At 41.9% G+C, this 26784-nt stretch overlaps 2 protein-coding genes across 2 annotated transcripts in view; one reads left to right on the top strand and one right to left on the bottom strand.

Moving 5' to 3' along the window:
• Positions 1-8141: 8141 nt before the first annotated feature.
• LOC120065254 (ras-related protein Rab-5B-like) lies at positions 8142-12448 on the bottom strand. The gene is made up of 6 exons (XM_039016086.1): positions 12362-12448; positions 11229-11593; positions 10790-10941; positions 10306-10428; positions 10103-10196; positions 8142-9732 (listed from the first exon to the last, which is right to left on the bottom strand). Exons 2-6 carry the CDS (start codon positions 11386-11388, stop codon positions 9608-9610), a joined length of 654 nt encoding a protein of 217 aa, XP_038872014.1. The 5' UTR covers positions 11389-11593; positions 12362-12448; the 3' UTR covers positions 8142-9607.
• Positions 12449-20506: 8058 nt separating this feature from the next.
• Positions 20507-26784, top strand: part of LOC120065253 (nck-associated protein 5-like) — a 148273-nt gene continuing 141995 nt past the window's right edge. The window contains exon 1 of the mRNA XM_039016085.1: positions 20507-20686. The gene's annotated coding sequence lies outside the window, so the exon portion shown is untranslated. The remainder of the gene's footprint in view (positions 20687-26784) is intronic.

The raw sequence follows: 26784 nt of genomic DNA, 5'->3' as shown, positions 1-26784 counted from the left end.
TTTTTGTTGTTGTAGTGGTGACGGTAACATTAGAACTTTGGACATTTTATTGTACTTTAAGGACATTTTACTATAAGGAAAAAATATACTTTATGTTTAGCTCACATAATACAATTTAAAAGTATGCATTAAGTTGTCTGTAATAGAAAAAATGTTACAAAAACAAAAGATTTCTTACTATGGTGGTGGGGGGGGGGGGTAAAAATGGCTTTAGAAAAGCGCCCCCTCTCTGTCATCTAGTTTATATATAAATCATTGGTAACAACATGTGAAAATTATTGTGGAAATCTGTTGCAGCTCAAGTCAACTACAAAACCCTAGCAAATGTATCTACTAATACCAAAGTCAATATTAGCATGTGAATTAGCTGGCTAACTGCACTATCAATTTAGGAATCTTATCTCACCGAGTTCGGCTTACAGTTCCTCTCTGCCCAGAGCGAGTGCAGAGTATGTTGCTTTTCGGCTACTGTCCCAACGATCTTACCGCTAGGCTATATGCCGCCCTTATAGAACTTTCCTACATGATTTCCTGATTTCATAGATGGAAGTAAAATTTTACCCACTGATAGAACATAGGTTTTCACCAAATTGACAGGAGTTTCATGATTTTTATTTCTGGGGCTGGATTATCCCTTTAAAGCCCTAAGAAGTGCTAAACAATGTATTCTAGCTGGCAGTCTATATCCTCCTCACTTTAAGAAACCTCAGTAGATTTTCAAACAAATAAATATTTGCAGTGACTCAGAGACTGTGGTCGTAATAATTTGGTCATCTGATCATCAGTATGGTCTTGTGGTTGGGCAAGTCCTGTGTGACCCAAGGCTGTGTGTGTGTGTCTTGTCAAATGGCATTGGCCTTGTACCCAGCACGCAATCTGCTCTGCAGTAGGATGGCTTGCCCACAGCCCACTTACTGACAGATATGCAGATGCTGTCTGTTTCCTATTGTAATCGGGAAACGGTAATGTGACAATTGGCCTGGCTACTTTCCCAGCCCATGTCTCAAACCTACATTGAAAAAATACAGGTGAAGACACTGGGATTCCATTATCCCATAACTTTGCAACAATGGGACTAACTATGCTAGTTAACAACCGCGCTAGTAGTTAGAAACGGCACTGGTCCGAGATTAATGACGACGTTGTCTTAACCTGTATATTTTCGACTTAGCCTCAAACCGTGCAAATAGAGCTATGAATATATTGATAGTATAGCACAAGATGTACTACAGGCTATAACATGTATTTGACAGAGATTTGGACTCATTCGTAATAGTAACAGCCCAGACTCTGTAAGTCATTATAATACGACTGTTCTTGTTGAATTTGGTTTTCATATCACCCACTTCTAGCCTGGAGTGTCCTGTTGACTTTTGCATCTAGTTTTACAGTATGAGAATCTAAGGTCTGTGAGCTTCAAGATGTAACACCTGCCTGTTTCCCTGCTGTAATGAGGTCTGTACATGGTTTGCATCCCTAATGGCTCCCTATATAGTGCACTATGTGAAAATGGTTAATATAGCTGTTATATCTTCCTGTTCCACAGGAGAGGAAGACCATTCCAGCAGTACCAGTGTACACACTCGTCAAGGAGCAGGAGAGGGAGGAGGAGATGGCTAGACAACAAGCACAAGAGATGAAAATAAAAAAAGAAACACAGGAACAAGTCAGTGATGCAACAAGGGATGAGGACAATTCTACCAAAGATGCGCCTCTCTCTATTATCCGATTGGACAGTGAGAGCCCCGGGCCCAACAACGGACTACCATTGGAGACCAGCGTTGGGGGGCTGCTCGCCGCCTCCTTCAAAAAGGAGAGGGGGGAGCAGCCCTCTGACAGTCCAAACCGGCCCCTTCCTCTCCACGTCGCCCGGCTGTGGTCCTCTGTGGACTCTGAGGACATAGAAGAAGGGGCAGAGGACAGCTTCACCAAGTTCCCTAAGATGGTCAACAAGACCTTGGGACCGTTGATGTTGGGTAGCCAGACCCCAGGGAACAGTCAGGAGGAGAACAGGCGTGGCATCTTTCCAGATAGGAACAACGACACAGACAGCATCAGCGCCTACGAGGATGCCTGCACTGACACGCCCGAGCTGGATGAGGGAGACGGGCCAAGGCTGCCCCATGATGAAGGATCCCCGGTGGATGATAATGAGGGAGAGCCATCGAATGGCAACGATCCCAAGAACCCCAAAAACACCAATGATTCTTGCATTCTGTCATAAGAGCTGCAGAACTGTTGTGGTACGAAAGGTCAAATGTGCTCTCTCTCTGTCTGCCCTCTTGATAATATAATATATGCCATTTAGCTTTTATCCAAAGCAACTTACTCATGCGTGCATACCTTTTTTTACATCTTGAAAAAGGGTTAAAAAAAAATCTGTTCTTGGATCAGTGCGCTCATACAATCCATCGAAACTTTTTTTTTTTTATATATATATATTTTTTGAAATGTACCTTTATTTATACAGGTTTTTCTCATTGAGATAACATCTCTTTTCCAAGTGAGACCTGGTCCAATAGCAGCAGGGGGAACAACGTTTCAGACAAAACAACTTACTAACACAACATTAAACAAAACTATAAACCCACATACAGTACAACAAAAACATTTTACATTAAAAACACAAAATTCTTGACTAAAAACAGCTGGCCTAAAGACAATTACACTTTTCTATGATATATACATCGATCAAGTGTTTATAAAAGGGTATTGTCAACATTGGGAGTTGTCTTAGCGCAATCCGGCACGGGGGAATTCCAGTAATGTCTACAGACGTCTTTCTCCCTCGGCATGACTTGCAAGGTCGCACTTACGTGTTTAGTTTTCCTGCCGTTCGGCACAAAAGGCAAATGACCTCCCTCTGTTTATTAGTGACTGATGATCACTTAAGACTGTTTGCGTACACTGAACTATCAGATATGTTTTACGACACACCACAGACCTCTAGCATGTTAAACAGTCAAATGATGTGATTTATAGATCACATACTGATAGTGCTGAGCGATTAACAAAAATGTTTAAAGTTCAATTATTTGAATTCCATTTCATTCAGTTTTTTTTCTATGAGCTCAATGCGCAGTTTCTCTAGAGATAAATCCGATCAAGCCGAACTGTGCGATGTAGTAGGGAGTTGTAGTTTCCAACAGGCCAATATTCTACTTAGTTTTGCACAGAAATGTGGTAATTAACTACAATGACCATAATCCATTTTGCGCATACTTGGCCAGTCTGTGTGGGGCAGACACAGACGGAGAGAAGAGACAGAAGAACGTGTGATTGAGAGTGATAGAGCAGTTGTTTCGCAAGGTATCTCTATCTGAAAATACATGATCTAAGCGATTGATAGTTTGTATTCAGCAGTCATAAAAATATGCCTTGTTTACTTTGAAGAACTACTAAAATAGTGATTTTGTCAGACGGCATATACAGCAGCTCTATAGAGATGAGATGATGACATGGAATTAAATAATAATAATCTTGTAAAATACACAACTGAAATATTTTATTAAAGTCATGTGAATAAATGAGGTTGATCAGGTTAATAAGTGATAAGCAGTACTGGGCAGTCACTGCCATCATGGGACTTTATTCATTGTTTTGTTCTGTGTTGCAGAATTCAACCCACATAGTGCATTTAATGTCTAAAGAAATGATCTAAACCAAAATCGAAAACCGTGATGATTTTTTTTATAATCGAACCAAAACCAAACCGACCTCAAAAAGCACTAATTGCTCAGCTCTACATACTTTAGAGTTGTAAGACGATAATAGCTGTTTTTGTGCTCTTATAAGATCAGATGCTGGCAAGATTGTAATCACAATAGCAGGCAGCCAAGGAGCTAGCTACTATACTACAGGGAATGTTTTTAGGGAATTTATGGGTGTTAAACCATTATTGTCTCACGTCGACATTTATTTTATCTAAGAAGTACTTGGTGCCTTTCCTGCCTCACCTTAAGGCATTTTATAAATATGAAAGATGAATTTGAAAGATTTAATATGAATTTCCTGAATCTAATCTAGCTTTAGATATTATCAGACATCCATCATTTGAAGTTAGTATGATACTAGCATGATTGACAAAGGGAACAATCCATTTAATTGTAAAACTTTAATGATACCTGATAATATTTTCTATTTACACATACAGTAACAGTACTGCATGCTACTCAGTGCTTTTAAGGTCATGCTTGCATGGTTGCAGTGAAACTACTGAATTGGGAGAAACTTTACATGTTATCTTTTTGTATCTGACATTGCTGGACAATATATCCTTTGTTTTTATAAATGTTCTACCCCTAACCATTAACACAGGACCTGATGATAATCTTTTGACTTGGAGTTGCTACCTATACATTTTCTCATGGCCCAAAATGAATCCGAAATGGCACCCTATTCTCTTTGTAGTGCCTTATAAAGGGAATATGGTGCCATTTGGGACGCATACTTTATCAACATTTCTGTCCATATTTTAAGCTAGCGAGGTCAAATGGAATTTATCTGTTTTCCAATCCTCACCTTTTGAAATTGGCTAAGTTTCCATGGCTACCTAGAAGTCTTTTTTACTGCGTGTGTAATATGAATGTGAACTTGGGTGCAAATCTTACACTGCCTTCAACACTAGGTTTTGTGTATTGTTGGGGCTTTCTGTGTATCTCAAGTCAGAATGGAGCTCTTAGTGGAAGGGATGTGAAGTTAGGAATAAGATTTAAATATGTTACTTTCTAACTTTGATACTTGTGATTTACATGTTTACTACTTCTATTCTGTTTCTGTTGCCTGAATTTCTCTTTCTGCTGGAGATATACTGAACAAAAATATAATCGCAACATGCAACAATTTCAAAGATTTTCCTGAGTTACAGTTCATATAAGGAAATCAGTCAATTGAAATACATTCATTAAGCCCTAATTTATGGATTTCACATGACTGTGCAAGGGTGCAGCCATGGGTGGGCATAGGCCAACCTACTTGGCAGCCAGGCCCACCCACTGGGGAGCCAGGCCCAGCCAATCAGAATGAGTTTTTCCCCATAAAAGGGCTTTATTACAGACAGAAATACTCCTTAGCTGATGTGGAGGTCCTGGACTAGCGTGGTTACACGTGGTATGCGGTTGTGAGGCCTGTTGGATGTACTGCCAAATTCTCTAAAACAACATTAGAGGCAGCTTATGGTAGAGAAATTTAAGTTATATTCTCTGGCAACAGCTCTGGTGGACACTGATGCAGTCAGCATGCCAATTGCACCCTCCCTCAAAACAAGACATATATGGCATTGTGTTGTGTGATATAACTGCACATTTTAGAGTGGCCTTTTATTGTCCCCAGCACAAGGTGCACCTGTGTGTAATGATCATGCTGTTTAATCAGCGTATTGATATGCCACACCTGTCAAGTGGATGGATTATCTTGGCAAAGGAGAAATGCTCACTAACTGGGATATAAACAAATTTGTGTACAACATTTGAGAGAAATAAGCTTTTTTTGTATGGAACATTTCTGTGATTTTTTTAAATTTCAGCTCATGAAACATGGAACCAACACTTTACATGCTGTATTTATATTTTTGTTCAGTATGTACTTAAGGTTTCTAAACACGCAATACAGTACCTGTTATGTTGATGAACGGTTATGTGTCTTATATCTCTAATGCAACTTGATGTCACAATTTATCTTGAGGAACATTTAAGTATTTTCTGAAAAACTACTAATGTACAGTTGAAGTCGGAAGTTTACATACACCTTAGCCAAATACATTTAAACTCAGTTTTTCACAATTCCTGACATTTAATCCTCGTAAAAAATTCCCTGTCTTAGGTCAGTTAGGACCACCACTTTATTTTAAGAATGTGAAATGCCAGAATAATAGTAGAGAATGATTTATTTCAGCTTTTAATTATTTCATCACATTCCCAGTGGGTCAGAAGTTTACATACACTCAATTAGTATTTGGTAGCATTGCCTATAAATTGTTTAACTTGGGTCAAACGTTTCGGGTAGCCTTCCACAACCTTCCCACAATAAGTTGGGTAAAGTTTGGCCCATTCCTCCTGACAGAGCTGATGCAACTGAGTCAGGTTTGTAGGCCTCCTTGCTCACACACACTTTTTCAATTCTGCCCACAAAATTTCTATAGGATTGAGGTCAGGACTTTATGATGGCCACTCCAATACCTTGACTTTGTTGTCTTTAAGCCATTTTGCGACAACTTTGGAAGTATGCTAGGGGTCACTGTCCATTTGGAAGACCCATTTGCGACCAAGCTTTCACTTCCTGACTGTTGTCTCGAGATGTTGCTTCAATATATCCACATAATTTTCCTGCCTCATGATGCCATCTATTTTGTGAAGTGCGCCAGTCCCTCCTGCAGCAAAGCACCCTCACAACATGATGCTACCACCCCCGTGCTTCACGGTTGGAATGGTGTTCTTCGGCTTGCAAGCCTCGCCCTTTTCCCTCCAAACATAACGATGGTCATTATGGCCAAACAGTTCGATTTGTGTTTCATCAGACCAGAGGACATTTCTCCAAAAAGTGTGATCTTTGTCCCCATGTGCAGTTGCAAACCGTAGTCTGGCTTTTTTATGGCAGTTTTGGAGGAGTGGCTTCTTCCTTGCTGAGCTGCCTTTCAGGTTATGTCGATATAGGACTCGTTTTACTATGGATATAGATACTTTTGTACCTGTTTCCTCCAGCATCTTCACAAGGTCCTTTGCTGTTGTTCTGATTGATCAGAAGGATCAAGGACCAGACTTGTGGAGGTCTACAATTTTTTTTCTGAGGTTTTGGCTGATTTCTTTTGATTTTCACATGATGTCAAGCAAAGAGGCACTGAGTTTGAAGGTAGGCCTTGAAATACATCCACAGGTACACCTCCAATTGACTAAAATTATGTCAATTAGCCTATCAGAAGCTTCTAAAGCCATGACATAATTTTCTGGAATTTTTAAGCTGTTTAAAGGCACAGTCAACTTAGAGTATGTAAACTTCTGACCCACTGGAATTGTGATACAGTGAATTATAAGTTAAATAATCTGTCTGTAAACAATTGCTGGAAAAATGACTTGTGTCATGCACAAAGTAGATGTTCTACCGACTTCCCAAAACTATAGTTTGTTAACAAGAAATTTGTGGAGTGGTTGATAAACGAGTTTTAATGACTCCAACCTAAGTGTATGTAGACGTCCGACTCAACTGTATCTTTAATACAAAATTATTTCTATACTTGGCTCAAATTGTGTGATACATTAGCAGAAGCATGCTGCAGTAAGTTTGCACAACTAGTTTTGTGGTTTGCACTTGCAAACAGGATTTGCTGCTAACCACTAGGTAGCCTAGATCGAATCCCGGAGCTGACAAGGTAAAAATATGTTGTTCTGCCCCTGAACAAGGCAGTTAACTCACTGTTCCTAGGCCGTCATTAAAAATAAGAATTTGTTCTTAACTGACTTGCCTAGTTAAATAAAGGTAAAATAAAAATCATATGACATGCTCTAAAATGGCACAAATAAATGTTTCACAAAAAAACAGCTATATTCCTTCCTGAGTGGTAATGCTTATGCTTTATCATCATGTTTTCACCAAATAGTTACCTAATAAGAAATTGTATGTATTTTTAGAATGAATTTGATTATTTTAAAGAAGAAATAGAGAAATGTGCAGGTGTATAAAATATTTCATCTTACAACATGTTATCTTATCACATCAATTATGTATTATCAATGTCACGCCCTGACCATAGATTGCTTTGTATGTTTCTATTTTTTGTTTGGTCAGGGTGTGATGTGGGTGGGCATTCTATGTTTGTATGTCTATGTTTTCTATTTCTATTGTGTTTGGCCTGGTATGGTTCCCAATCAGAGGCAGCTGTCAATCGTTGTCTCTGATTGAGAACCATACTTAGGTAGCCTGTTTTCCCACCTTTAGTTGTGGGTGGTTATTTTCTGTTTAGTGTTTTGTTGCACCTTGCCGAACTGTTCGTTTGTCGTTTTGTTGTTTTTGTTCGAGTGTTCATCTTTATTAAAAGTATTATGAATACGTACCACGCTGCACTTTGGTCCTCTTCTCCTTCTCCCGACGACAATCAAATTGCACATGAATGGACCAACAAACAATTAAAGATGAAAAAAGAAAGGCACTTATTTGTAAACATTTTAAAACAAGAAATTGAGACTGCGATATAGGATATGCATACATGGGCAATGCACATTGTTATAAAAAGCTTGGGCATATAGTGCTTTTATGATGCTATATTGGAACACCATTAGACAAATATATACTTTGTGTTTATAAAACAATACACACACAGGGAATTCTATGAAACTATAACACAGTAATATTTGCAGTGAGCAATGCGTCTGTGGTAATTAAAACAGGACAGAAACAAAAGAGGCAAATCGGATAAAGGACATTGAGCTTGTCAAACCACAAGAAATGATCTTCTCATTGTCTTAGTTCCACTGTTTTTATCACCATCTCTTTGCAATTGGCCAATAATTTTGTTCAACCATCACCGGTGAACAGTCTGTAACATTAGGGTTACCTGTACTGTACATGGTTCTATACATTCTATTTATAACTGCAACATAGAAAACATTCCTATAGTACAGGCCAACTGAGTACACCTTAGTATTGCACATTTATTAGTAAAGGAGATGTGGTAAAAAAAAACATTTATTGTCACTTCCTCTTTTTGGGACTACATAGCACTGGTGAGAGGCTCAGACACTGTACAGCAGAGCTGATAATATAAATGTCCAACTAAGATAGAGAGGCAAATGAACATGGATAAAAGCAATTTGATATGCAGTCATAGGAGGGACTGCTGGGAGCTTTGACCATGTGTTCTCAGAGAAATGATCTGTGTGCTTTTTGCAAACAGACATTTGGCCTCCGCCTCTGTTTTAATCGCTTTGGCCTAGTGTGTCCGCACCGCCTGAAAGACCAATGTGATGTCACTTCCTGTTTGTGTCCTCAGATTGGCAGCATTTGCCAAGAACTTCATAACCCCACACCACGGGTTCAATTGGCCTTAGTTTCTAGCCTACTGGAAGAACTGCTGAGTGTAAACACCGAGATGGGACAACGCAGTCTGTATCTCAACATCATTTCATTTATTTTCATAATATCAAATAAACCCACGTAAATGTGGAAAGGTTAGAGGAGTGTTATGATAATAGCTAAGACTAAAGAGCATAAAGATCACGTACAGACCATACAGTAAGTGTATTTTATCTGGCTGGGTCAGTGGCTGTCCAGTAGTGCCGAGTTGACAAAAACATGTTGGGAAGTGATAACTTTAATAGAAGTTCATCTTATTGTAGTGTGTGTTTTCCTCCCATTGATCTACATACACTGAGTATACAAAACATTAAGAACACCTGCTCTTTCCATGACATAGCTTGACCAGTTGGGTGGGTGCAACTCAATATTAGGAAGGAGTTCCTAATGATTTTGTACACTCAGTGTATTTGTCCCTTATCATTCCTTTAACTCATTTGCATGCTACACTCTCTTTTACGCTCCTTTCTTTTCTCTGGAAAATCTCTTTAAACTTCCCTCCTCCCTCAGATGTGAGCTTGCTTCTCTTCTCCCCCATCCCTCCTCAGTTTCCACAGCACTGGGCAGGGCTGGTCTGGGTAGGCTGTCTGAGGTCCATTGGAGGTCCTCCTCGAACCCCAGCACTGCCAGCTACTCCACCCAGTGGCTCACTCTTGGGCAGTTTCTTGGCTAGAAAAAAGAGAGACAACAAATCATGGTACTGTATACCACATAGAACAATTATAGTATGTGTTGCTTATAGTTGAGATGGCAACGGTATAAACAAGGAGATCACTGCTCATATTTGGGTGTACAGTGAGGTGTTATCACCCTCTTGTGGATACAGAGGGACATTATCCCTTAGATGTGTCAAGGTAAGGAGTAAACAATCCATAGCAAAAACAAATGCTCTGTTAGGAATTGTGTTATGATTAGTTTTGACTGATAACGAGTACATAACATTAAATATGGAAGCCCTCGAGAAAGAAAGTCAGTGTCATCTCCAACAGCCCATTTCAACACTATGAATTTGGATGATGGCGTGTCAGATGTGACTCACCTATGGCCAGGAAGAGGTTGTTGACATTCATGGCTGTCTTGGCAGAGGTCTCCATGAAGAGAAGACTGTTGTCAGCAGCATAACCCTGACCATCCTGAAAAAACACCACAGACATACAGACCTGCTACACACACACATCACTGCACAAGCATTTGGCCATTATCTCACTATCTTGGGTGTGAGGTATGCACACAGGAGCCTACCGTATACTCCACCGCTCTGTTAGCAGACCAATCGGCTTTGTTGCCCGCTAAGGCTATCACCATGTTTGTACTGGCCTGTTTCTGGAGTTCGCTCACCCAAGCTTTGGCCCGTACAAAGGTCTCCTATCCAGAGCAGAAAATAAAGATGAGATATGGCCAGAAGGAACAGGGAAGATATACTAGCCTGAAATGCATGTCCTTCTCAAACATCTGGCTCAAACCTGTGCACAAGTGGTATAGTGTAAATGTAGGATATTTGCGAAATTTCTGGCAAGAATAATTAACAGACGCTAAGCATTGTTGGTGAAAAACTTCACTACATATGAGTGGAAAAAGTGAGAGGAAGAGATAGGAGTCATTGTGCAGGAAGGAGAAGGGCTTTACAGGAGGATTGTGAGAGGGGATGAGAGAGAGAGCGAGATGAAGGGGGAGATGGAGCATTTGATAAAGGAGAGGGACATGTTATCATCTAAGATGTACATACTGTGTTGGTAATGTCATAGACCACTATGGCTGCCTGAGCTCCTCTGTAGTACATAGGTGCCAGGCTGTGGTAGCGTTCCTGACCAGCCGTGTCCCAGATCTCAAACTTCACCATGGCACTGTCCACACTCACCATCTGAGTCAGAAAGGCCGCTGAGAGAAGAGAACATGGGAGATGCTTTAGCCTACAAAATAGTAGTGAGAGGAGTTGACTGATACGTAGATTGAGGAAAAAGAAAACCTTGTGGGTCAGATAGAAAAGAACGATAGAGGAAAAGTGTGCAAAATGTGAACAAGTCTCTGTGGGAAATGTTATCATATGGACAAACAGAAAGGAGGAGGTCAGATGACCAGATGTAAAAGTCTGAATAAAATGACTTGAAGAAGAAGTCATATTGGTCTACAGAGGAGAGTATTCTGGTGTATGGTTGGTACTCTACCCCCAATGGTGCTCTCCCCGAAGTCCTGGTACTGGCCTTTGACAAACTGCAGCAGCAGGCTGGACTTCCCCACTGATGTCTCCCCCAGTAGAACCAATTTAAACTGGCTCACCTTACTGGACTGGGGCTGGCCACTGGGTCGTGATGGGCGCCCTGCCATCGGGGCTGTGTGTCCGTGAGGGGGTTGTTGGGGAAATTGGGGGTGGGGGGTGTTGAGAGTGGGGGGACAGAAGGAAAAGGAGCTTCAAGTGACAGCTGGAGAGAGGAGCAGTGTGAGGGGGGGGGGGTGGGGGGGTGTACCGCTGAGGGGGGGGGTACCGCTCTCAAGGACAATGGGACCCGTCTGCCAGATGAAAAATGGAAATCTATAAGACAAAAAACAACAACAGATGTATCCCAGAATCTGGACTTTTATCATAATGGCAACCTGTCACACAATCACCCGTGAAGCACATATTATATCAAAATATATCTACACTCTAGTTTGCATGCTGCTGTAATCAGTTTTAATCTAGGGAATAGCCACTAGTACTTAGGAAGCATTAAAAGCCTGTGCTACTTACTAAAACCTGATTTATAAAACCATCTCTTATTTGTTAGCCTACAACTGAACAATGAGTGAAAATAAAATAATTCAATAGCATCAATAATTACGTGGCAAATGTAGCAGACAATAACTTTCAAAACAGATTTTATCTTCTCATCTTTTTCTGCAACACTGAGTTGACCATTAGGCTTATAGGTACCCCAGCATGCCCTCGCCTCAGAGACTAATTTACGTTGACTATAGGCCCCACGTCGACCGCGGAGTCCAGGTTGGCTACCCCGCAACAATGTAACATGTTACTTACTATTACCTACTAGGAATAGGCCTACAGATGGTCGGTTGACATAAAGCCTATATGCTATACATATTTAATAACCATTTAATAAGTTATCAACCCCTCCCCCACTTCTTCAGTCCACTCATTAGTGATTAACCCCATTCCTGTCCCTAGGTCATATTCCGCAAGTCAACACGACCCCGTCCGTAAGGAATCTGTCGACAGCGCCCCAGAGTGGTCACATCAGAGCGTCGTTCCACACAAAATAACTTCAGATTTTGTTTGTTTTAAATTGCATTGCGACTATACCTGGCAAATGTTGCTGTTTATCCTTTGTCTTTTTAGTTGAGATACAGACTGCGTTGTCCCATCTCGTAATTCCGGTGTTTTGGGGCGGTAACAGATTGACAGCTTTTTACCCAATTGTCTACTGGTAAAAGTCTATCCTTCCCCCACAGAAACTTTCGGGGAAGAGATGTAAGCTATTGAGTGCAAAGTAGTCTCGTCCTCCAGTGTAGTGTTCTGAAATGAAACCCCCAGTACAAAACTCCTATGGTCGAGGTAGTGAATGTTTTGGTGGGCAAAAATGATCAAATGCTCCACAATAGAATAGATCTGAGCAGAATAGAATAAAATATCTATCAACTCTTACTCGCATCATAAACCTTTGTCCTTTGAAACAGTTATCAAAATCCCATCACTTAATAGTGGACGAAAACGCTAGAAAAGAATAGGACTATATCTGAGCATAATAAAATAGAAAAGCCACGCAAAATAGAGCTGAGCAAAGAATAGAATAGGCTAGATATGAGCAGAATAGAGCTGAGGAGAAAAAATATATAATATATTTGCTTATTTTTGTCTTTTGACATCATTTGAAACTAAAAATGTAAGTCCTTCATTTGTTTGTTATGATGTGGTAAGACAAAACTAATTAATGCTTTAAACTCATAAAGGCATTAAAGGGGAAATATGCATTTAACAAATTACGAAGTGGGCACCCCACCACTGTTCTGGTAAACAGCTGCCGGCTGGGACTGGAGAAATGTAACCACTCTCAAATCATGGGCAGAGCTATGGATAAAAGGGCAGACCATCCATGATATCAAAATTATAGTTTTAACCATGTTTTGAGTCTCTACAGGGTTGGTTTACACTTACATTGTTTTCAAACAAATGAACAAGTTTATATTTTGGGTTCTGATGGGCTGCAACAGTAGAACTAATTTTATGAGGCATCTATAAATTATATTCTTGAAGAATCAATGGGTACACTACTGGTCAAACGTTTTAGAACACCGAGCCATTCAAGGGTTTTTCTTTATTTTTACTATTTTCTACATTGTAGAATAATAGTGAAGGCATCAAAACTATGAAATAACACATGGAATCATGTAGTAACCAAAAAAGTGTTAAACAAATCTAAATATATTTCACCCTTTGCCTTGATGACAGCTTTGGACACTCTTGGCATTCTCTCAACCAGCTTCACCTGGAATGCTTTTCCAACAGTCTTGAAGGAATTCCCACATATGCTGAGCACTTGTTAGCTGCTCTTCCTTCACTCTGCGGTCCGACTCATCCCAAACCATGTCAATTTGGTTGAGGTCGGGGGACTGTGGAGGCCAGGTCATTTGATGCAGCACTCCATCACTCTCCTTCTTGGTCAAATAGCCCTTACACAGCCTGGATGTGTGTTGGGTCATTGTCCTGTTGAAAAACAAATTATAGTCCCACTAAGCCCAAACCAGATTGGATGGCATATCGCTGCAGAATGTGTGGTAGCCATGCTGGTTATGTGTGCCTTGAATTCAAAATAAATCACAGACAGTGTCAGCAGCAAGCTCCCCCACACGATAACATCTCCTCCATACTTTACGGTGGGAAATACACATGCGGAGATCATCCGATCACCCACACCGCGTCTCACAAAGACACCAAAAACCAAAATTCTCAAATTTGGACTCCACACCAAAGGACAAATTTCCACCGATCTAATGTCCATTGCTCATGTTTCTTGGCCCAAGCAAGTCTCTTATTCTTATTGGTGTCCTTTAGTAGTGGTTTCTTTGCAGCAATTCGACCATGAAGGCCTGATTCAGACAGTCTCCCCTGAACAGCTGATGTTGAGATGCATCTGTTACTTGAACTCTGTGAAGCATTTATTTGGGCTGCAATTTCTGAGGCTGGTAACTCTAATGAACTTATCCTCTGCAGCAGAGGTAACTCTGGGTCTTCCATTCCTGTGGCAGTCCTCATGAGAGCCAGTTTCATTATCACGGTTGATGGTTTTTGCGACTGCACTTGAAGAAACTTTAGACGTTCTTGAAATGTTCCATATTGACCTTCATGTCTTAAAGTAATGATGTACTGTCGTTTCTCTTTGCTTATTTGAGCTGTTCTTGCCATAATATGGACTTAGTCTTTTACCAAATACGGCTATCTTCTGTAAACAAAACCATTCTTTGGTTTTGTTTAACTGGCCACTGTCATTTAACTTTGGTATTTAACTTCAGATGCCTACCTAGCATATTTGTAAATTAACATGTACAATGATGTCAGGACAGTGGAATGCACTGTAGTAGCACAATGTCCTAATTTCCTGAAGTCAGGTATTTTTAGGCCTCAGACAGAGGTAAGTGTTGACCCTGTCGCTCTGAGAGGAAGCCAGAATACAGTGTATCTGTTTCCTGTTTACGGAACCTTGGGACATCTGTCCTACTTATGGAAATCACCATTATAAACATCAACCACTACTCACATTGGATACTGTGAAAGACTGCTACTGTGTCCATCACAGCCTTACTGTGTTGCAAACCTGGGTACTGATAATATTTGAAATAATAAAAAATATTTTAGCTGTGCTTCATTTGATCTTGCCTGTTGCAATGGAACAATAGAAAAGTCTTAAAGGTAAAAACCCTGCTCACCTGGCACTCCATGCAGGCTCAAAGCTTTTAAAAGATTTAAAATAGTATTTGAACTGAGGTCTGCTGTGATGTTGGTGTGCCGGAGCCTGTTCCCTTTTACGTCACATGAGGTCGCCTTAACAAAAACGTCTCAAGACTGTATCATTTCGACTCAGGACATATTGCATGCATGCTGGACCTGTTGTTAACAGTTGTTGTGAAAGTAAGCGGTATCTGGGAAGTTGATGTACTTCCCTTGTTTTTATTCCCTTGAGGTTGATTAGACACATATGCTGGGTAGTGGTTATTAGTGGTTATTCTGGAGATGAAAGGATGCAGGATGGGAATAAGTGTGTCCTGTTATTGTATGGGGAAAATGCCATTAGGGACTAACTAGCCCAGTGGAGGCTGCTGAGGGGAGGACGGCTCATAATAATGTCTGGAATGGAGTCAATGGAGTGATATCAACCACATGGAAACCACATCTTTGATGTGTTTGATGCCATTCCATTGTCTCCATTCCAGACATTATTATGAGCCGATCTCCCCTCAACAGCCTCCACTGTACTAGCCATAATAAAAACCTTATCCTACCTCTTATATCCCCTCCATTTCTAACTCTCTCAAAGCAGTCAATGGATGTAGCAAACTCCCTTGAGGCTTGAGTAGGTTCATAATGTACATGATATACAATTGTGCATCTACATCAAATCAAATTTTATTTGTCACATGCGCCGAATACAGTGAAATGCTTACTTACGACCCCCTAACCAACAATGAAGTTAAAAAAAATACGGATAAGAATAAGAAATAAAAGTAACAAGTAATTTAGAGCAGCAGTAAAATAACAATAGCGAGACTATATATAGGGGGGTACCGGTACAGAGTCAATGTGCAGGGACACCGGTTAGTTGAGGTAGTATGTACATGTAGGTAGAGTTATTAAAGTGACTATGCATAGATGATAACAACAGAGAGTAGCAGCGGTGTAAAAGAAGGGGGGGACAATGCAAATAGTCTGGGTAGCCATTTGATTAGATGTTCAGGAGTCTTATGGCTTGGGGGTAGAAGCTGTTTCGAAGCCTCTTGGACCTAGACTTGGCGCTTCGATACCACTTGCCGTGCGGTAGCAGAGAGAACAGTCTATGACTAGGGTGGCTGGAGTCTTTGACTATTTTTAGGGCCTTCCTCTGACACCGCCTGGTATAGAGGTCCTGGATGGCAGGAAGCTTGGCCCCAGTGATGTACTGGGCCGTTCACACTACCCTCTGTAGTGCCTTGCAGTCAGAGGCCAAGCACTTGCCATACCAGGCAGTGATGCGACCAGTCAGGATGCTCTCGATGGTGCAGCTTTCAAACCTTTTGAGGATCTGAGGACCCATGCCAAATCTTTTCAGTCTCCTGAGGGGGAATAGGTTTTGTTGTGCCCTCTTCACGACTGCCTTGGTGTGCTTGAACCATGTTAGTTTGTTGGTGATGTGGACACCAAGGAACTTGAAGCTCTCAACCTGCAGCCCCATCGATGAGAATGGGGCTGTGCTCGGTCCTCATTTTCCTGTAGTCCACAATCATCTCCTTTGTCTTGATCATGTTGAGGGAGAGGTTGTTGTCCTGACACCACACGGCCAGGTCTCTGACCTCCTCTCTATAGGCTGTCTCATCGTTGTCGTGATCAGGCCTACCACTGTTGTGTCATCGGCAAATGTAATGATGGTGTTGGAGTTGTGCAGTCATGAGTGAACAGCGAGTACAGGAGAGAACTGAGGACGCACCCCTGAGGGTGTTGAGGATCAACGTAGCAGATGTGTTGTTACCTACCCTTACGCAGCCCGTCAGGAAGTCCAGGATCCAGTTGCAGAGGGAGGTGTTTAGTCCCAGGGTCCTTAGCTTATTGATGAGCTTTGAGGGCACTATGGTGTTGAATGCTGAGCTGTAGTCAATGAACAGTATTCTCACATAGGTGTTCCTTTTGTCCAGATGGGAAAGGGCTGTGTGGAGTGCAATAGAGATTGCATCATCTGTGGATCTGTATGCAAATTGGAGTGGGTCTAGGGTTTCTGGGATAATGGTGTTGATGTGAGCCATAACCAGTCTTTCAAAGCAGTTCATGGCTACAGACGTGAGTACTACGGGTCGGTAGTCATTTAGGCAGGTTACCTTAGTGTTCTTGGGCACAGGCACTATGGTGGTCTGCTTAAAACATGTTGGTATTACAGACTCAGACAGGGAGAGGTTGAAAATGTCAGTGAAGACACTTGCCAGTTGGTCAGCGCATGCTAGCAGTACACGTCCTGGTAATCCGTCTGGCCCTGCGGCCTTGTGAATATTGACCTGTTTAAAGGTCTTACTCACATCGGCTGCGGAGATCGTGATCACACAGTCTCCCGGAACAGCTGGTGCTCCCATGCATGTTTCAGTTTTATTTGCCTCGAAGCGAGCATAGAAGTAGTTTAGCTCATCTGGCAGGCTTGTGTCACTGGGCAGCTCGCGGCTGTGCTGCCCTTTGTAGTCTGTAATAGCTTGCAAGCCCTGCCACATCCAACGGACGTCAGATCCAGTGTAGTACGGTTCGATCTTTGTCCTGTATTGACGCTTTTCCAGTTTGATGGTTTGTCAGAGGGCATAGCGGCATTTCTTATAAGCTTCCGGGTTAGAGTCCTGCTACTTGAAAGCGGCAGCTCTATCCTTTAGCTCAGTGCGGATGCTGCCTGTAATCTATGGCTTCTGGTTGGGGTTTGTTGGTACGGTCACTGTGGGGACGACGTCATCGATGCACTTATTGATGAAGCCAATGACTGATGTAGTGTACTCCTCAATGCCATCAGAGGAATCCCGGAACATATTCCAGTCTGTGCTAGCAAAACAGTCCTGTAGCTTAGCATCTGCTTCATCTGACCACTTTTTTATTGATCTAGTCACTGGTGTTTCCTGCTTTAATTTTTGCTTGTAACAAGAATCAGGAGGATAGAATTATGGTCAGATTTGTCAAATAGAGGGCGAGGGAGAGCTTTGTATGCGTCTGTGTGTGGAGTAGAGGTGGCCCAGAATTTTTTTTCCTGTTTGCACATTTAACATGCTGATAGAAATTTGGTAAAATGGATTTAAGTTTCCCTGCATTAAAGTCCCCGGCTACTAGGAGCGCTGCCTCTGGGTGAGCATTTTCTTGTTTGATTATGGTGGAATACAGCTCATTCAGTGCTGTCTTAGTGCCAGGCTCTGACTGTGGTGGTATGTAAACAGATACGAAAAATACATATGAAAACGCTCTAGGTAGGTAGTGTGGTCTACAGCTTGTCATGAGATACTCTACCTCAGGCGAGCAATAGCTTGAGACTTTCTTAGATATCGTGCACCAGCTGTTATTTACGAAAATACATAGTCCGCCACCCCTTGTCTTACTAGATGCCGCTGTTCTATCCTGCCGGTACAGCGTATAACCAGCCAGCTGTATGTTGATAGTGTAATCGTTCAGCCACAACTCTGTGATGCATAAGATATTACAGTTTTTAATGTCCCGTTGGTAGTTTAATCTTCCACGTAGGTCATCGATTTTATTCTCCAAAGATTGCACGCTTGGTAGCAGAATGGAAGGAAGTGGGGGTTTATTCGATTGCCTATGAATTCTCAGAAGGCAGCCTGCCCTTCGTCTCCTTTATCAATGCCTCCTCTTCACGCAAATCATGGGGATCTGGGCTTGTTCCCGAGAAAGCAGTATATCCTTCGCGTCAGGCTCGTCAGACTCGTGAAAGGAAAAAAAGGATTCTGCCAGTCCGTGGTGAGTAATCGCAGTTCTGATGTTATTTCCGGTTATAAGAGACGGAAGCAGCAACATTATGTACGAAATAAGTAAAAAAATTAGTTGCAAATAAACAAAAGAAAAAACACAATCGGTTGGGGACACGTAAAACGTCTGCCTTCCTCTCCAGTGCCATTTTAGTTCAATATGTGCACAGGGTCAAATGATCAAACCACAGACTTCTATTTGTCAAAAGTACACTACTGTTCAAAAATTTGAGGTCACTCAGAAATGTCCTTGTTTTTGAAAGAAAAGCACATTTTCTGTCTATTAAAATAACATAAAATGTATCAGAAATACAGTGTAGACATTGTTAATGTTGTAAATGACTATTGTAGCTGGAAACGGCTGATTTTTTATGGAGTATCTACATAGGCGTGCAGAGGCCCATTATCAGCAACCATCACTCCTGTGTTCCAATGGCACATTGTGTTAGCTAATCCAAGTTTATCATTTTAAAACAGCTAATTGATCATTAAAATCCCTTTTGGAATTATGTTAGCACAGCTAGTAGTACCTGCAAAACACCAGTCTCAACGTCAACAGTGAAGATGTGACTCCAGGATGCTGGCCTTCTAGGCAGAGTACCTCTGTCCAGTGTCTGTTCTTTTGCCCATCTTAATCTTTTCTTTTTATTGGCCAGTCTGAGATATGGCTTTTTCTTTGCAACTCTGCCTAGAAGGCCAGCATCCCGGAGTCGCCTCTTCACTGTTGACGTTGAGACTGGTGTTTTGCGGGTACTATTTAATGAAGCTGCCAGTTGAGGACTTGTGAGGCGTCTGTTTCTCAAACTAGACACTCTAATGTACTTGTCCTCTTGCTCAGTTGTGCACCGGGGCCTCCCACTCCTCTTTCTATTCTGGTTAGAGACAGTTTGCACAGTTCTGTGAAGGGCGTAGTACACAGCGTTGTACGAGATCTTCAGTTTCTTGGCAATTTCTCGCATGGAATATCCTTCATTTCTCAGAACAAGAATAGACTGATGAGTTTCAGAAGAAAGTTCTTTGTTTTTGGCCATTTTGAGCCTGTAATCGAACCCACAAATGCTGATGCTCCAGATACTCAACTAGTCTAAAGAAGGCAGGTTTTATTGCTTCTTTAATCAGCACCACCGTTTTCAGTTGTGCTAATATAATTGCAAAAGGGTTTTCTAATGATCAATTAGCCTTTTAAAGTGATAAACTTGGATTAGCTAACACAACATGCCATTGGAACACAGGAGTGATGGTTGCTGATAATGGGCCTCTGTACGCCTATGTGATTTTCTTTAAAAAATTAGGACATTTCTGAGTGACCCAAAACTTTTGAACGCTAGTGTATGTCTGGAGGTTAGACACGGGAAATTACCTGGTAAAACAGATAATTACATGGTGGGAAATAAACCACAATGACTGGAGCACAGGACTTTCTTAGCATTTACCCCACTTGGATATCATCTCAAAGGGGACAGAATAGTATAGTATAGGCTAGTATGCTTTATAGTAGGCTGTAATAGAGTGTACATATACTATAGGATAGTAGTCATGAATTTAGTATAACAACATAATATTGCCACGGGATGTACTGGAAATATATATTTTTTAAATGGACTAAGATTTTTGGTTAGTTTTTGGTTAGATTTTTGGTTAGTTTTCAAAATAAGATAAGGACCACACGGACATTGGCTGCCCCAATGAGAGCGCCGCGACTCGGAGGCGAGAGCAATATAAAGCCATGACATCACATTTCCTGACGACCGCTTCCAAATGCGGAAAGATCTCGGACTGACTTTTTTCAAGCTTGCTCCGTCCGAGGAAAATAATGAATGCAGCTTATTTTTTAAAGCAATACGGATTCTCTCTTGACTTAAATGTGTATTTTAAGACGTGCCCTATTTAACGTTGGTGCTGCATTACTGTCCGTGTCTCTCCCTATGCACCATTTTTCTAGGTAAGTGAATGTTATTTTCACCACCGTGTACCGATGTGCTGTTTAGAAAAATACTTGCGAGTAGGGTCGTGGGACAAACCTTAGACTGAGTATTTAATGTAATGAAGAACGTTGCAAACAATGGTGTGCAAACAGGTTTGTAGTAGGCTACCGATACTCCCATGTACTTGGCGGTGCCTGTCGTACGTGGTGGCAATATGTAAACACAATGAACCGTTAACTGTTCATATGTGACGTTCATGGCGCTCCATTAATTTAAACGTGAGCATGAAATCGGTTAGTCAGCGAACACGAATTATCGCGCCCAGACGGTCATCACGATATTATCCCAAATTAAATCTAGCTATGCAATGAACGTCACCTAAGATTTGTTTCAATAACAAAAGGCCTATTAAATACCTGAACATGTAGCATTTGCTATAGCCTAAGTGCATGTAAGTGCAATGTCAGTTTTGATAACATTTTGGAACATGATACAAACTTGATCATTTTCTGAGGCTACATAACATGAAGGACTACATGGGTGGCTGTTAGCCTAGTGGTTAGAGCGTTGGGCCAGTAACCGAAAGGTTGCTAGAAATCGAATCCGGAGCTGACAAGGTAAAAATCTGTCGTTCTGCCCCTGAACAAGGCAGTTACCCCACTTTTCCTAGGCTGTCATTGTAAATGAGAATTTGTTCTTAACTGACTTGCCTAGTTAAATAAAGGTCAAAAATAATATACTGTATATATATATATATATAATAGGGCACAACATCTGCTCAACTTACTAGCCTTGATTCTCTCTATAGTTAGTACTCTAAGGCATGCCACATTTTATAAGTGTATCTGCCTTTACTTACACAGCTACATTCTTACACTGAACAAAAATATCAATGCAACATGTGAAGTGTTGGTCCCATGTTTCATGAGCTGAAATAAAAGATCCCAGAAATGTTCCATATGTTCAAAGCTTATTTCTCTCAAATTTCTGTGCACAAATTTGTTTACATCCCTGTTAGTGAGCATTTCTCCTTTGCCAAGATAATCCATCCACCTGACAGGTGTGGCATATCAAGAAGCTGATTAAATGACATGATCATTACACAGGTGCACCTTGTGCTGGGGACAAAAGTACACAATGTTTGGTTTTGTCACACAATGCCACAGATGACAAGTTAAGGAGTGTGCAATTGACATCTTGACTGCAGGAATGTCCACCAGAGCTGTTGCCAGAGAATTTTGTATTAATTTCTCTACCATAAGCCACCTCCCAACGTCATTTTAGAGGATTTGGCAGTACGTCCAACCTGCCTCACAACCGCAGATCAGGTGTAACCATGCCTGCTCAGGACCTCTACAACTGGCTTCTTCACCTGCGGGATCATCTGAGACCAGCCACCCGGACAGCTGATGAAACTGTGGGTTTGGACAACCTGAAGAATTTCTGCACAAACGTCAGAAACCGTCTCGGGGAAGTTCATCTGCGTGCTTATTGTCCTCACCAGGGTCTTGACCTGACTGCATTTTGGCGTCATAACCGACTTCAGTGGGCAAATGCTCACCTTTCTATGGTAGAGGTCGAACGATTATGATTTTTCAACGCCGATAACGATTAGTGGATGATCAAAAAAAGCAGAAAGCGATTAATCGGTAGATTTTTATATATATTTGTAATAATGACAATTACAACAATACTGAATGAACACTTATTTTAACTTTAAATAGATTTTATTGATATATATTGTCTCAAATAAATAATAAAACATGTTCAATTTGGTTTAAATAATGCAAAAACAAAGTGTTGGGGAAGGTAAAAGTGCAATATGTGCCATGTAAAAAAGCTAACGTTTAAGTTCCTTGCTCAGAACATATGAAAGTTGGTGGTTCCTTTTAACATGAGTCTTCAATATTCCCAGGTAAGAAGTTTTAGGTTGTAGTTATTATAGGACTATTTCTCTCTATAACATTTGTATTTCATATACCTTTGACTATTGGATGTTCTAATAGGTACTTTAGTATTGCCAGCCTAATCTCGGGAGTTGATAGGCTTGAAGTTATAAACAGTGCAATGCTTGAAGCACAGCGAAGAGCTGCTGGCAAATGCAGGAAAGTGCTGTTTGAATGAATGCTTTCGAGCATGCTGCTGCCTACCACTGCTCAGTCAGACTGCTCTATCAAATCATAGACTTAATTATAATATAATAACACACAGAAATACGAGCCTTAGGTCATTAATATGGTCAAATCCGGAAACTATCATTTAGAAAACAAAACGTTTATTCTTTCAGTGAAATACGGAACTGTTCCGTATTTTATCTAACGGGTGGCATCCCTAAGTCTAAATATTGCTGTTACATTGCACAACCTTCAATGTTATGTCATAATTATGTACAATTCTGGCAAATCAATTACGGTCTTTGTTAGGAAGAAATGGTCTTCACACAGTTCGCAACGAGCCAGGCGGCCCAAACTGCTGCATATACCCTGACTCTGCTTGCACAGAACGCAAGAGAAGTGACACAATTTCCCTAGTTAAAATAAATTAATGTTAGCAGGCAATATTAACTAAATATGCAGGTTTAAAAATACACTGCTCAAAAAAATAAAGGGAACACTTAAACAACACAATGTAACTCCAAGTCAATCACACTTCTGTGAAATCAAACTGTCCACTTAGGAAGCAACACTGATTGACAATAAATTTCACATGCTGTTGTGCAAATGGAATAGCCAACAGGTGGAAATTATAGGCAATTAGCAAGACACCCCCAATAAAGGAGTGGTTCTGCAGGTGGTGACCACAGACCACTTCTCAGTTCCTATGCTTCCTGGCTGATGTTTTGGTCACTTTTGAATGCTGGCGGTGCTTTCACTCTAGTGGTAGCATGAGACGGAGTCTACAACCCACACAAGTGGCTCAGGTAGTGCAGCTCATCCAGGATGGCACATCAATGCGAGCTGTGGCAAGAAGGTTTGCTGTGTCTGTCAGCGTAGTGTCCAGAGCATGGAGGCGCTACCAGGAGACAGGCCAGTACATCAGGAGACGTGGAGGAGGCCGTAGGAGGGCAACAACCCAGCAGCAGGACCGCTACCTCCGCCTTTGTGCAAGGAGGAGCACTGCCAGAGCCCTGCAAAATGACCTCCAGCAGGCCACAAATGTGCATGTGTCTGCTCAAACGGTCAGAAACAGACTCCATGAGGGTGGTATGAGGGCCCGACGTCCACAGGTGGGGGTTGTGCTTACAGCCCAACACCGTGCAGGACGTTTGGCATTTGCCAGAGAACACCAAGATTGGCAAATTCGCCACTGGCGCCCTGTGCTCTTCACAGATGAAAGCAGGTTCACACTGAGCACATGTGACAGAGTCTGGAGACGCCGTGGAGAACGTTCTGCTGCCTGCAACATCCTCCAGCATGACCGGTTTGGCGGTGGGTCAGTCATGCTGTGGGGTGGCATTTCTTTGGGGGGCCGCACAGCCCTCCATGTGCTCGCCAGAGGTAGCCTGACTGCCATTAGGTACCGAGATGAGATCCTCAGACCCCTTGTGAGGCCATATGCTGGTGCGGTTGGCCCTGGGTTCCTCCTAATGCAAGACAATGCTAGACCTCATGTGGCTGGAGTGTGTCAGCAGTTCCTGCAAGAGGAAGGCATTGATGCTATGGACTGGCCCGCCCGTTCCCCAGACCTGAATCCAATTGAGCACATCTGGGACATCATGTCTCGCTCCATCCACCAACGCCACATTGCACCACAGACTGTCCAGGAGTTGGCGGATGTTTTAGTCCAGGTCTGGGAGGAGATCCCTCAGGAGACCATCCGCCACCTCATCAGGAGCATGCCCAGGCGTTGTAGGGAGGTCATACAGGCACGTGGAGGCCACACACACTACTGAGCCTCATTTTGACTTGTTTTAAGGACATTACATCAAAGTTGGATCAGCCTGTAGTGTGGTTTTCCACTTTAATTTTGAGTGTGACTCCAAATCCAGACCTCCATGGGTTGATAAATTTGATTTCCATTGATCATTTTTGTGATTTTTGTTGTCAGCACATTCAACTATGTAAAGAAAATAGTATTTAATAAGAATATTTCATTCATTCAGATCTAGGATGTGTTATTTTAGTGTTCCCTTTATTTTTTTGAGCAGTGTATATACTTGTGTATTGATTTTAAGAAAGGCATTGATGTTTATGGTTAGGTACACATTGGTGCAACGACAGTGCTTTCTTTCGTGAATGCACTTGCTAAATCACCCGTTTGGCGAAGTAGGCTGTGATTCAATGATAAATTAACAGACACCGCATCGATTATATGCAACGCAGGACAAGCTAGATAAACTAGTAATATCATCAACCATGTGTAGTTAACTAGTGATTATGTTAAGATTGATTGTTTTTTTTATAAGATAAGTTTAATGCTAGCTAGCACCTTACTGCACTTGCATAACAGGCCTGCCACGCAGTCTCCTCGTGGAGTGCAATGTAATCGGCCATAATTGGTGTCCAAAAATGCCGATTACCGATTGTTATGAAATGGCAGATGGCGTAGTGTGGGCGAGCGGTTTTCTGATGTCAACATTGTGAAGAGTGCCCATGGTGGGGGTATGGGCAGGCATAAGCTATGGACAATGAACACAACTGCATTTTATCAATGGCAATTTGAATGCACAGATGCCGTGATGAGATCCTGAAGCCCATTATTGTGCCATTCATCCGTCACCATTCCCTCGTGTTTCAGAATGATAATGCACGGCCCCATGTTGCAAGGATCTGTACACAATTCGCGAAAGCTGAAAATGGCCCAGTTCTTCCAAGGCCTGCATACTCACCGGACATGTCAGAGAGATTAAAGTAGATGTCACGTGTCAAAATATTGATTGATGACCCTAAGTCCAGCTGTCAAAAAAAAATGATTGATGACCCTATGTTCTGCTGACGTGGTGCAAGCCCAGGGTTTCCTGTCCTGACCCCCCTTTTGGTTTGAGGGGGGGCGTGGTTTATGCCCCTATGAATGGGGCTCCTGTTTCTCAGGGCTTAGAGTGTGTAAAAGCTTTTTATGCTGTTTTTGAATTTGTCATGCTGTTTGATGTCATGTGTCCTGTTGGGGGCTGGGGTGGTTGGGGGTGTGTGTGCTGAACATTTCAAAGAGTAAGGCCTATTTTATAGCTTATAGCCCTCCGGGGTTGTTGTCTAGGAAACACTAATGTCAGGGGCACAGCCTTATAAAGCCCCGGAACAATCCCTGTTTAAGCCTGTACAAGATCTTAAGAATAACCATGGAATTTGGGATCGGTGACAAAGCAGTGATGACTGTAACAACTGAAGCAGGCCCTAGGGTTGTCCATAGAGCACGGGCAAAGTATCAACCCGCAATATATGATGCTCCAAAAAAACGTTTTTTAAATGTGTATAGAACCCAAATACCGCCAGCAAATGCGCTGAAAGATCAAGTGTTGATGTCTAATGGCCAGCTGTGGGGGTATCGGTTTGATTACCTGGCCTGTAGAGTGACCCTCTATACGGTAGCTGAAGGAGAAGAATATACAGACCAGACTGTAGGCTTGGACTATGGTGTTGAAGACTGGTCGGTTTTTCGCAAGGTTGTGTGTCCTGAACTGGGCCTTATCACCAAGGGGTATAGTGTGTTCACGGGCCACGAGACCCGTTGGGAAGGTACCCCTGACTCCTCAGGACGAATATTTCACAGGGTGAAAATACAAAGACAGAATGGACGTCCGTGCGGCTGCGTGGAGTTCTATATCGGCACCGAGGAAATCCGAAACCAAAACATTAGGGAGGGGGGCCTGACTGGTGATTCCAGACTGCGTCTGCTTATTCCTTTTAAAAGTTGGGATGTAATGGAATTGAACATGTTGCAGGCGTTGGATGCTCTCTTTGTACAGAGCCAACAGCGGCAGAGCATTGTTCATTTAAAGAAGTGCATAATATATACGAATCGTAAAGATTACGATTCAAAAGAGCCTCAAGAAGATACAGCGTCAGAAGAAAACTAAGTAAGCGGATGCTTTAACCACGCCCAGATACCCAAAGGCCTGGTTCTACAATAAAAAGAAAAAAGCAGACAGTTCTTCATTTCATCATACACCATGGATATC

The sequence above is a fragment of the Salvelinus namaycush genome, chromosome 20, assembly GCF_016432855.1.
Source record: "Salvelinus namaycush isolate Seneca chromosome 20, SaNama_1.0, whole genome shotgun sequence".
NCBI classification, from domain to species: Eukaryota; Metazoa; Chordata; class Actinopteri; order Salmoniformes; family Salmonidae; genus Salvelinus; species Salvelinus namaycush.
Note: the sequence above shows the minus strand (reverse complement) of the source record. Positions and strands in the feature narration are given on the sequence as shown.

Coding starts and splice junctions, on each gene's coding strand:
- LOC120065254 (XM_039016086.1), bottom strand. CDS start 11,388: ATGGCAGGGCGCCCATCACGACCCAGTGGCCAGCCCCAGTCCAGTAAG. Junction 10,942..11,228: donor CGGGGAGAGCACCATTGGGG/GTAGAGTACCAA, acceptor CTCTTCTCTCAG/CGGCCTTTCTGACTCAGATG. Junction 10,197..10,305: donor ACAGAGCGGTGGAGTATACG/GTAGGCTCCTGT, acceptor GTGTTTTTTCAG/GATGGTCAGGGTTATGCTGC.